The 12083-nt window shown below is 37.2% G+C and overlaps 2 protein-coding genes across 9 annotated transcripts in view; one reads left to right on the forward strand and one right to left on the reverse strand.

Moving 5' to 3' along the window:
* The window catches only part of LOC126751187 (sodium-coupled monocarboxylate transporter 1), a 153144-nt gene extending 142501 nt beyond the window's left edge, over positions 1 to 10643 (forward strand). For all 8 annotated transcript variants that reach the window (XM_050461234.1, XM_050461237.1, XM_050461232.1 and 5 more), the window contains 8 exons: positions 401 to 443; positions 585 to 677; positions 6559 to 6718; positions 6783 to 7001; positions 7177 to 7450; positions 7634 to 7744; positions 7814 to 7941; positions 9362 to 10643. In XM_050461234.1, the coding sequence (XP_050317191.1) occupies positions 401 to 443; positions 585 to 677; positions 6559 to 6718; positions 6783 to 7001; positions 7177 to 7450; positions 7634 to 7744; positions 7814 to 7941; positions 9362 to 9848 (1515 nt within the window). In that variant the 3' untranslated portion in view covers positions 9849 to 10643. The remainder of the gene's footprint in view (positions 1 to 400; positions 444 to 584; positions 678 to 6558; positions 6719 to 6782; positions 7002 to 7176; positions 7451 to 7633; positions 7745 to 7813; positions 7942 to 9361) is intronic.
* Positions 10644 to 11180: 537 nt separating this feature from the next.
* LOC126751189 (trafficking protein particle complex subunit 1) lies at positions 11181 to 11924 on the reverse strand. Its single transcript, XM_050461240.1, has 3 exons — positions 11751 to 11924; positions 11545 to 11687; positions 11181 to 11483 (listed from the first exon to the last, which is right to left on the reverse strand). Exons 1-3 carry the CDS (start codon positions 11847 to 11849, stop codon positions 11288 to 11290), a joined length of 438 nt encoding a protein of 145 aa, XP_050317197.1. The 5' UTR covers positions 11850 to 11924; the 3' UTR covers positions 11181 to 11287.
* Between the last annotated feature and the right edge of the window lie 159 nt (positions 11925 to 12083).

Here is a 12083-nt window from a genome sequence, read left to right on the forward strand (position 1 = left end):
GATAATTTATGAAAGCACAAAAATCTAGTAGGATGAAACTCATTGGAAATGAAAGAAAAATATTCAAGAAAAAATAATTTACCGGCGATCTGTGGTCGGGAAGCGCAAGGGGAAGAGCTTGGTTGAATTTTTAAGCGTGGCTTATACAGATTTCCGTCAAAACTACGCGTGCTATTGACCTTGTAGATAATGAAAATTTTTCCAACTTTTGTATTAAAATTATATTCACATAACCTGAAAATTTATGTGAAAAAATCAATTATTAATTTTTTTTGTTTTTTTTTTATATTTTTATTTCGTGATGATTTTAAAAGTTTGAATGTTAGTGATAGTACTATTATTAGCAATTTTATTATTTTCTGTTCAAAACTTAACCTTTTTTTCTTTCTTACGTCAACAGGGTGGTTTGAAAGCAGCCATCAATGCCGATGTCATACAAACTGGTGAGTATTTTTTCGATTTAAACTCAACACATATTTACGATTTAGAGATCTAACCTCAATTTACTGATTTTGTTTTGATTGCTTATTTTCATTTCATGTTGCTTGGCTTGTTCTAATGACATTACGGCATGACGTTAATAGTAACGGTAATTTTGGTGACACTAGCTGTCATTGTGAAAGGTCTCATGGTCAGTGGTGGCGTACAACACGTCTACGAAACGAATCGCGATAACGGTGAGTATTATAAGTTATGCGACATTTTCTATACAGATCCTATAGTAGATTATACCGATATTATTATAACCTACTAAATGAAGTTCACAAGGAAATCAGTTAAAACTTTTTCGACCAAAATCGCTTAAAATTACGCGTAAAATGTGTAGAACTTACAGACATTACATAAAAGACTCTTTTTTTAATTTTTATGTATTTTTTATCCTAATATGCAAAGCAACAAAGTTCAATACAAACATTATATAAAATTTCCACATTAATATAGATTTTAATAAGCGCATCATATTAAATTTACTTGATTCAATTATCAGCCTCTACCGCAATAAATATTTATTCGCACATTATGCAATATTAACACATCCGTTTTCAGCTTCGCTCACAGCAGCAACCGCAACCCAATTCGAGCGCTTCCGTTGCCAAAGCTTTATTTTACGCTTTCGCGATATTCGCAAGGGGACCCTTTGGTTTATCGACTGCCACGGAGTGCTATTTATTTTTATTCGGTTCTGTTTGTAATTTCTTTGACGCATCGCTTTCCGTAACTCCACACTGACGCAAACCGCAAACGGCACTTGCCAGCTGTTTAAAGCCCGAAAGCATCACTCAATTCACCTCCCCCCAACCACCCACCACACGCACTGTCATTGAGTAAATGCGCCAATTTATTCATATTGAATGCCGTTATACATTATGATGAATGTGTTGTGGTATCAATCATTGTGCTACAAGCCGGTCTCGCATGCCCACCCACATATGTATGTATTAATGTACGTACGTATATGTAATTTGAAATCCGAGACCGCAGTAACGCCACGGCACTGGTTGAAGTAAAGTAATGACACAAGAAAATGAAAAGAATGCAGTAAATTGATGCTAAAGAAGAAATTTTCGGCAGCAGCAGTCTCTAAAGAGTATTCATATGTTTGTGGTTCACGCAGTTTCTTACCCACAATACCCCTCGTAGTATTCCATATGTATTGGTGTTAATAACCTTATTATTGCAAATGGTGGAGTTTAATATTCCAGATTTTACGCAACATCGGTTTTTGTATCGCATCGTCAATCGATTATGGAATGGGAACTCTGAGGAACATGTGTTGGTGCAGCAAAACTAGAATTTTGATTTATAACTCTTGAAATTAACACTTGATTTATTCCTTTCTTCTAAAAATGTGTTCAATTCGAACTTTGAGAGTAAGGTTTGTCAAGAAACTAGAAAAGCTGTAAGCAAAAATTTCTTGCCGAAGCAATACTTGATAACTGCCTGACTAGCTACAATTTATGATTTATATTTCTCAAAGGTACAAGTTCAATAGAATTACCTTCACTCCATTGACAAGCCAAACTGCAACTTTCATAAGCCGAGAAACGCGGAATGCGGCCAATAATACTCCCTTTATTCACGGAAATATCGCACCTTACTACCTTTGCTGTTATTGTTTGTATTGCGGTAGATAACCGATAAGTCTAGCCTATAGAAAAGTTAGGGGTGGTTTAACAGTAGATACAGAAAATGAGCTGTTTGATAAAGAGAGAACGTTTTTAGTAGTTAAACAAAAAGATGGTTATTGTTATGTAAGACCAGGCCAGTTTGCGCTCAATTCCAGCAAGAATGAAGAGCATGTACAGCAATTATGTGTCCAAGTGTTGCTCCTGTGAAGATATTCTTAATTTACTACCTACCGATCCAAACAGGGTTAGATAGCCGACAAACAGCTCTTGACTGAATTAAATCCATCAATTGCGGAAACTTTTAAGCGGTTGGCTTGGGAATTATTAACTTACTATCATCTTTAATAGAGCGGTCGAAAACTATGAAAATTATTGTGACTTCCACGTATTCCTGTTATTCGCGAAAGTTGCTCTCAAACTCTGAGAATATGGGTTTCTGAATGAACACGTGTCTGAGAAATCCCTGCACGCTCTGAGTTTATACCAGAACTTTTCGATCATGTAGTCGCCAAGCCAAGGCAGGAAGTTGTGGGAGGGTAGAAGCCGTTGGAAGGGAGGGGCAGTGAACTTCTTCAATGGGTCAAAGCTTGGTGGAAAGGTTGTTAGGTGGATATGGATTTGGAACTCTCTATCAACTTCACGAGGCTGCTGCCATTAAGGTAGCGGTTTACTACATCGGAGTGCCGCCTTCTTCCGAGAAGTGACTATCCATTCTGATAGCAGGGCGGCGATACAATCCTTGATCTCACTAACCGCGCGTTCGAAACTAACGAAGGAATGCCTGGTTATCAATGAAATCGAGTCACTTTATGACTTTACTATCGGTGCCAGGCTACAGCGGAATCGCAGGTAACCGTGAAGGTGATGTGCTGGCCAGAAAAGGTAGCCTAGCCCCGCTATTAGTGGAATGGATGGTCTACTATTGGATAGCTGGGTTTCGCGGGTTCTTAGCCAGCACTGAGACACCATCGGTTCATGCGCTGTTGTAAGACTCATTTGTTCAAGATCTATAGCAAGAGTTGCAGTGATCTCTTTGCTCTCAGTAAAACTAGTTTTTCTCAAGTGCAATCTCTGGATCAGCCATCGATGTAACTCGCTATTCTACCCTTTAGGTACCACTAGATCAAAGACGACTATATACGAGATAGAACGAGACAGCTTCTGGCAAACTGTTAAGTTTTACAATCATATCTAAATATATAAATCAAGGGCGATTTTCTCCGGCTATCGGCTCTCTACCGATATTTGTTAGAAATTCTAAGTGAAACTACGAATTTCCTGTTAATTATTTTCATTTTATATTAATTATATTTAAATTTTTTATTCCCCAACAATTTTTGTTTAAAGTTTATTTTAATTTATAATGTTCCTAATACTTCGTCAAGCCTCGCATTAGCTAATTTAATTTAGAGAGCATTACCCTATGGAAATCAAAACATATTTACTTAGAAAGGCACTCAGAAAGCCTCTAAACATATGTATGTAGGTGTGCAACTGCTTTTGTATGTGTATTATATAAATTACCTAAAGCGAGATTGTTCATTTTAAATACATAAACTACATAAAAGATCAACCGCCTATGAAATGACGCGCCACTCTCGTTATCTTGGACATTTTTCCTGTCCTTTATTTAACAGAGAGATGGAATATGTGAAGTACTTATTTACGGGTATATGCATGTGTACATATGTGTAGGCATAACTATTTGTGCAAAGCTTGCTATTTAGACGAGCCGCAATTTTCAAGTCAATATCCTGCAGGCATACACAAATTACCGCAACAACAATAATGCCATCAAGAAGGCAATGTCATCCTAACAAATCATTCATTTTATACCTTATTATCCATTCAAGTCTTATCGGCATTAAGCTGCTGCCAGAGTTCTTGTTGTTGTTGTTGTTGTTGTTGCTATTGGCGCAAAAAATGCCACTCATAACTGGCACTCAAAGCGTAGACTCCACAAATGCCTATGTGTGTGTATGCGTGTACAAACAAACAAGAACCCCTCCTGTGTGTGTTGCACAGCCACTTATACATACTCATATATGTATGTATGTGATCAGATTTGTGTTTGCTACGAGGATAAAGTGTACAAAACCGATTTTAGTTTTTTTATTTATTTTTTATTATAATTTTACCACAAAATCGGTTAAAAGGTAAAGTGAGAAAGTAAATAGGCAAAGCAAACAAATTGTGGGTTTGGGTGGAACGTGATGTGCCGTCGGTACCAAAAGATTGTGATATTCGAAGCTCAACAATGTGGACAGAGCACAAATTACATGAATGACCGTTGGGTGAGCGCACTACGAAAGCGTGCGCAACAGCTGACGAGTGGGCGAGGACGTGGAGAGGCGATGCGTGCGTATGTTTACAACAAATTTATACAACATGCGAGCATAAGCAAACCCTACTGTGTGTACTTTGGCATATACATAGGTGTATGTACACGAGTAAGCAAACAACAACTTGTGGCTAAAATATTTACCTTCAATACTGTTATGTTCCTTCAAAAATGCGACAACAACTCAACCTGGCACAGAAAAGGGTTTCCGCTAACGCCTCCAATAGGCAAAGGTATAGATTGTAAAAAATATCCGAAATTGCAAATGCGTGACAGTCCTTCGTCTCTCATATATTCTGTATGCGTATATTTGTATGTAAATTTGCAACGATTGATGCCTCAGTTGCGCTTGAATAGCAAGTGTTTAGTTAGATGATATATGTATATTGTATAGTACAATTTAAGCAAAATTCAAACACCTATATACGCATTATAGAAATTTAACTTACTATCAAGGTCTAGTAGAAAGAGTCTTAAGTAAACCCGATATTACCAATTCTCGCACACTCGATGGTACAGCGATTAAATCGAGTGCGACAACTGTTTTGGACTTGATTAGAGACGACGTAGAATCGAATAATAGAGAAAAACTAGGTTAAAATGTCGGAATGATGGTTAAAGCGCCTCAATAACGGGTGATCCAAGTAGGGGTACTTTTTTCAATAGCCTGTTTTTGACAGATCACAGGTGAGTCGTGTTATTTTGGTTCAGCATTGTTTGGCATTTCATCATGGAAAGACTTACCCAAGCGTTTACAAATCGTTCGAATCGAAAATTCACGTTTTATAAGAAATGTTTTTCGCGCGCTTCAGTCAACATATGGTCGACATAATCGGCATACTGAGTGTAATATTCGCAACAATATCACCCATCTTGACCCAGCATTCATTATTGGATAATATTCGACCGAATAAACCACGTCCAGCACGCAGTGAAGAAAATATAACAGCAGTAGCTGAGAGTGTTCACGAAGACCGTGGAGAGTCGATTCGGCGCCGTTCGCAGCAACTCAGACTGCAGTATGGAACGACTGGTTGCATTTTACGTCGAGATCTTAAATTGAAAGCTTACAAAATACAGCTTGTGCAAGAACTGAAGCCGCTCGACCTTCCCAAACGACATCGCCTAGCTCTATGGACTCTTGAAAAGTTCCAAGAAGACCCGACGTTTTCGAGCCGAATTTTATTTAGCGGTGAAGCCCATTTCTAGCTCAATGGGTATGTAAACAAGCAACAATTCTGCATTTGAGATGAAAAGCAACCTGAAGAGATTCAATAGCTGCCATTTATCGAGATAAACAACCGTTTGGTGTGGTTTGTGAGTCGGTAGAATTATCGGTTAAAAATTCTTCAAAAGTGATGCCGGGTAGAACCTAACTGTTAATGGTTACCGTTATCACGCCATGATAACCGACTATTTGATGCCTGAAATTGAAGGTCGTGATCTCAGCGACATTTGGTTTCATAAAGGTGGCGTCACTTTCCACAAATCGCATCAATCAATGGATTTATTGAGAGAACATTTCGATGCGCAGATAATTTCACGTTTTGGCCGGTCGACTGGCCGCCAAGATCGTGTGATGTTATATGAATGAATATGGGAAGTCTAAAGTGTATGCGGATAATCCCGCTTCGATTCAGGCCATGCAGCAAAACATCACGGGTATCATTCGCTAGTTACCAATCGAAATGCTCGAACGAGTCATCAAAAATTGGACTCAAAGGATGGACCGTCTGAGACATAGCCGTAGCCAACATTAGAAAGATATAATCTTCAAAAAATATATGCCAAAGAATGTTCTTTCGAATGATAATAAACACTCCCCATTACATTTGAAGTTTCTGTGTTTTTTCTTTAAAAAAAAAGAAGGGAACCTCGAAATCGGTTACCTTAAGTCTAGTGTTCTCAACTGTGGAAAGTTTTATCGGACATTAAAGTGGCGTAAGACTCTTTCTTTTGACGGTTCTCATATATAATATATGATTTTATAAGTATATTTTTAAAGTAATAACAATTAAAGAAACCTCACATCTCCAAATGTCTTTATTATTCATTAAAATTTTTACTTTATTTTACTTTTATTCACAGGTCGTTTACAATTCTTCAACTTCACCGGCGACATGACCGTGCGCGTGGACACGCTTTCCGCTTGGATTGGTCAATTGTTCATGTCCTTGTCACAGTTTGGCTGCCAGCAAAATTTCATGCAGCGTTATGTTTCGCTAAAATCCATGAGTGATGTGCGACGGTAAGTACTGAACTATGATTAAATTTTATATGAAAGTTGAAATGTAATTGAAAACCATTTACAGCGTTATGATGACAAATATTCCCATCATCGTCGTATTCTTCTCGCTCTCCTGGCTCTCGGGTATGGTAATCTATGCCAGCTATATAAATTGTGATCCGTACGCTGAGGGCTACATACAAAAACCAGATGAAATTTTGCCATTCTTCGTAGAGGACCAGTTGGCCGTAATACCCGGTTTCGTGGGCATCTTCATGGCCATGCTCTTCAATGGTGCCTTGTGGTATGTATGCAAACAAGTGTTATAGATTGCTTTTTAATTAGTCAACATTTAGTGCCAATTTGTGAACACTTAATCACATTTTATTCCACTGAAATTACTCATATTGTTCTTCTGCTCTGCTCTTCTATTTTACCCCCAACTACGTCGTCTTTATGTCTTTGCGTCGGCCCTACAGCATGATGGTTTCGAATTTAAATTCATTAGCCACTGTTTGCTGGGAGGATTTCGTCTCGCAAATACCACAATTCAGGGGACTCAGCGACAAGCAACAGCTTTTCATCCTAAAGATTATAACCGTCATTTGTGGCTTGATTACAATTGGTGTTGCCTTTGGTGTGGGTCTACTGTCCGGCGTAATTGAATCATCGTTGCTGGCATTTTCGGCTACATCTGGCCCATTATTAGGCTGCTTCATGTTGGCCATGCTGGTGCCGATTGCTAATTGGAAGGTAATTAATTTGTCCTACGATAACCAAATTTCACCGTACAACAACATCGTAAGGTTGGTCAACGGTATTGCGTACGCACTTGTTGATTGATTTTAATTAGTGGGCGTAGCATTGCGTGACGGCCTTACATTAAGCGGCGTGTAAGAGACTCTAAGTAAATTTGTGTTCGTCTTCTTTTGACAGGGTACATCCGCTGGCATGATTGCATCGTGTGCTTTCGTACTATGGATCATCGCTGGCAGCGCCACTGTCGACAAGACTGCTCAGAACACTTTCCTGCCCACATCCACAGAGGTATACTCTTCTATTTTGAGATCCGTTGGATTGATGTGCTAACGCTTTTTTTTAATTTATTTCACTTAGGGCTGCACCAACACAACTTTCTCAGCGTCTATAACTAAACCGAAGGACCTCGAACAGTCTTGGCTGATCTCACATTCGCTGCTCAACAATTCGTCGCCGCTGCAAGAAACAATTATGGCGCCTGAACGGTAATAATTAAAATTATTTTTATATGGATAGAATTTAAGGAGTTAGGCCAAACTATAGCCCTCGAAATAGGCCGAAATTTACCAATTTATTCTGATAGTAAGGAAAGAAGTATCGAATCTTTTTTTAGACTTTTTAAACATGTGTATCAGAGTAGGAGTGTGCAGGTGCTGGCGGGGGTCGATGATATTGAACAGCGCCGTTAGTTCTGTTTCTCCAGACTGAATAAGGAAGCGAAGAAAATTAGTCTGGTAGTGAAATGGGCAAGACGAAATATATCCTATCATCAAACAAACAGCCGTAGCATTCGCGACTTGGCTCCCACATCACTAATGACAGTCAAAACTTCGTAGTCGTAGATAATTTCGTCTATCTTGGGATCAGCGTCAGCCTCGAAATCCAGCGCAGAATAACTCTTGCGAACGGGTGCTATTTCGGACTGTTAGTAAATATTTTCTTTACAAGTCATCATCCCCGTCCTGCTAAAAAGCATGGACGATGAAATAAAAAAAATTCTGCGGAAGATTTATGGTCCCTTGCGCATGGGCAACGACGAATACCGCAGTCGGTGGAACGAAGAGCTGTACGAGATTTTACAAGATTTTGAGACATAGGTATACAAGACATTGACATAGTTCAGCAAATTATGAGACAGTGGCTACGCTGGCTGGGTCATGTCGTCCGAATGGAAGAAAGTACTCCAGCTCTAAAAGTATTCGACGCGATACCCGCCGGGGTAAGCTAAGGAAGAGAAAGACCTTCATTTGATTCTAATGCTGTCAACAAAAATAAATAAATAAAAATGGGACCTTAATCTACATAAGACTTCCTAGTAAAATACGTATGTTTTTCGCAAAATGGTGGATTTAAAAAAAAAAATATTAGATCCTGGATCGAGAAACTTAGAAATAAAATGTAACAAGTTAGAATACCAACAAAAAATCGTAAATAGTACCAGCGCCGTCCGATTTGGAAGATGTAGATTTGAAAAAACCCCGTTTAAAATTTTATAAGCTGAGCAGACATACCCGTGCTCCTCAACACTAAAGCAGATTAAACAGGGAATTTTTGTTTTTCAGTATTCAACTAATTGAATAATATTTGTATGGTCTTATCAATTTGAAGATACGAGTTCTGCATATGTACCGCAACGGACCGGCGTTCTAAACTGTCCTGTTCGAATCGACATCTTGACCTAACCTCATTTAATATTTTAAGAGCCCTAACGCACACTTTTAGCAAAAAAAACATCTTTTGATAATCTTAGGCTGGCCTAAATCACCAAGTATAGCTTAAACAATTCAAGCTTATTAGCTTCGTGCCAACTAATGTTTAGTAATGCTACGAAGGTAGCAGCCTTCTGCTTTTCACTTTTCGCTATTAAATAATAAAATTTCTAAACGCTTTTTATACTCCTTACAGCACCCCAATGGAGACATTCTACTCCATCAGTTACATGTACTACAGTTTGCTGGGAGCTGTGATTACGGTTGGCGTTGGCGTTATAATCAGTTATCTAACACGCGATCCCAAAGACGCCTACGACGCTAAGCTCCTACATCCGATGGTATTGCGTTGGTGCGAACGTTTCCCCGGCGACAAACCCTATATAATCGGTGATGCCAACAGTGATTTGACCACAGTCGATAAAGCAAAAGCCGCTAAAGTGAATCTGGCATTTGATGGACAAACCGAATCGAATATCATTATTGGCACCAGCAATGAGAAACAAAAACATAATCCCATTGATGTTGTTTTCACCAATGGACAAAATGGCCACAAAAATGGCAGCACTGATGAGCGTAGCATAACCAAGGGTAGTCAAGCGAGGGCGGCTGAAATGGATACACCACCGAGCGCTGGCGAAAATGGCACATACCGGCAGTTCAAAGAGAAAGAGACAGTGTGATGTGTATCATTAGTTGGTGTATGACCTATGATGATATGCGGAGAGGACCCTTGATATTTACATCGTAGAGACTTAAGTTAATTTACTTAATATTTTAATGCTATTTTGCTAATGTTATTATATACATACATATATACTATATATTACTATATATTTTAAGAAAATATAAAGTTTATTGTTAGTAATGTTTAAGTCTGAAAGTTACAAATAACTTAAAAGCTTCTAAACTAGCTGGTTAAGATAATTACACCAGAATTTATACACACATACAGATATTAGAAATATTACTACTTAGATAGTTAGTTAACTAAGTCATGAATTAATGATGTATGTGAAGATGATGAAGACACTGTGATCATTAATTAATTTGACTACTTGTACTGATCGATTCAACATGTATATGCATACGTATATATGAGGTATGTATATGTTCACATTCGTGGGAACAATATATATAAATATATTTTTTGACGCATATTGATACATATATGTATATAATCTAAAGTAACGTTTTACAAAAATTTGTTATATGTACGTTTGTACGATGCATTCATGTCGTAGAAATAAGTACATAAAATGAAGAACTATTATATACAATGCATATATAAAAAAAATTTAGCATATAAGATCCACAAATCATGAATTGTAAGTACATAATAAATTAAACGAGCAGTTGTGTTTAAGACATACATATAAATTATTGGATATAAGCATACTCGTATTTAGCTAAACATTTAGTGTTTTAATACAACGCCCTATTTGAAGAATAAAGTGTGGAGTTTTAAGTATAAAAAATGGTAGTGAAGTTTTATTTACACTAAATACGGTTATGTGGGAAATGGGTTCCGCCGCTACCACAACAATAATTAAAAGTTGCCAAGACAATCGGGTCGAAGTACGGAACGGACACGGATTTTAATTCGGCCAAGGACTGTCAACTCGGCACCATGAATCGAAATTACCTCAGGCATATTTACTGTCGCTACAACAACAACGACTAAATGCAACGTAGTCACTAAATTTTAATGCAAAACTTCGAATTAAAACATGTAAGTATAATGAGGGCAAAGTATAACTGCAACACATACTTCCTAGTGTCAAGCCGAAGCTTCAAAAATGTAAATAAAATAAACTTTCTAAATCGTAGTAACAATTATCTTACAAAATATTATTATCTGCACTGTTTTATTACTAACCAACATTGAGAAAAATTTTAACAAATTCGTTCGGAATGGTTATATACTGAAGCATAATCTAAAAACTAAGGGGAAGTTTTTGATCGAAATCAGTAGGCAGTACTTTCAAGTAAAATTAATTAGATAAATACAAGTATTTTGTATTAAATTAAGAAATATTTAATAATATATATTGAGCTAATGGTCACCCAACGGAACAGAAATGTTTAAATAAAGTAAATTTCCACTAATGATTATTATGTCTTATATATTACGTATGCCATACAGAGCGGACTGCTTTATGAATTCATCTAACTTCGTTTGAAACAACTCCGATGTTACGGGTGTGCCTGGATTCCAAAGTGGATCACGTACGACATATTCTACCCAAATTTTGCTATACAACTGCTGTAACAGTTCTTTCACATTCAACGCGGCAGTGTCGGTATACAGCACAAACCTAGAAAAAGATTGTTTTAGAGAAAGTTTTTTAGTATTTTTGCTTAGCTGTTATCTTTTACTTTAGGCCGGAAGGTGTTTCCATGTAGTGGAGCGCATATCGGTTCGTTTTGTAGTAAAGAAATCCTTCGCGGGGATCATGTGGAGATATTTTACTTACGAATGATTTTATTGAAAAAAGCATTCCATAAGTAAGTTTCGCTTCCTGTTAAAATGATATGTTTATTACCATATTAATATTAAAAATACGAGAAGTTTTAAAGCGCACCTCTTCTCTGCTAACACCAGATTTTTTTGTACGGTTCCATTCGGCATAATATAGCATAGTGCCGAATTTATCAAAAATATATAAATGATAAATAGTCATCACTGAATTAAAAAATAGTGGAATGAATTAAATTAATTCTCAATTTATAAATTGTTTATTTTGAAATGACAATTAGATTTGTTATTATCAGCTGATGGTGCAAGGCTGCCAGACGCAGAAAATTTTTGTTACTATAAAACCCTACGATGCGGTTGTGTTAAACGCAAATCTAGATTTAGTTCATATATGTTTTGATATATATGTTTTATACTCAAAAAAATTTACCTTAAATTA

Source organism: Bactrocera neohumeralis, chromosome 2, assembly GCF_024586455.1.
Source record: "Bactrocera neohumeralis isolate Rockhampton chromosome 2, APGP_CSIRO_Bneo_wtdbg2-racon-allhic-juicebox.fasta_v2, whole genome shotgun sequence".
Classification (NCBI taxonomy): domain Eukaryota; kingdom Metazoa; phylum Arthropoda; class Insecta; order Diptera; family Tephritidae; genus Bactrocera; species Bactrocera neohumeralis.

What these genes read in the sequence shown, in the direction of transcription:
- LOC126751189 (XM_050461240.1), bottom strand. Translation starts at nt 11,849, where the DNA reads ATGACTATTTATCATTTATATATTTTTGATAAATTCGGCACTATGCTA. An exon ending in CTGGTGTTAGCAGAGAAGAG is followed by an intron (nt 11,688 to 11,750) that starts GTGCGCTTTAAA and finishes TCATTTTAACAG; the next exon opens with GAAGCGAAACTTACTTATGG. An exon ending in GAAACACCTTCCGGCCTAAA is followed by an intron (nt 11,484 to 11,544) that starts GTAAAAGATAAC and finishes ATCTTTTTCTAG; the next exon opens with GTTTGTGCTGTATACCGACA.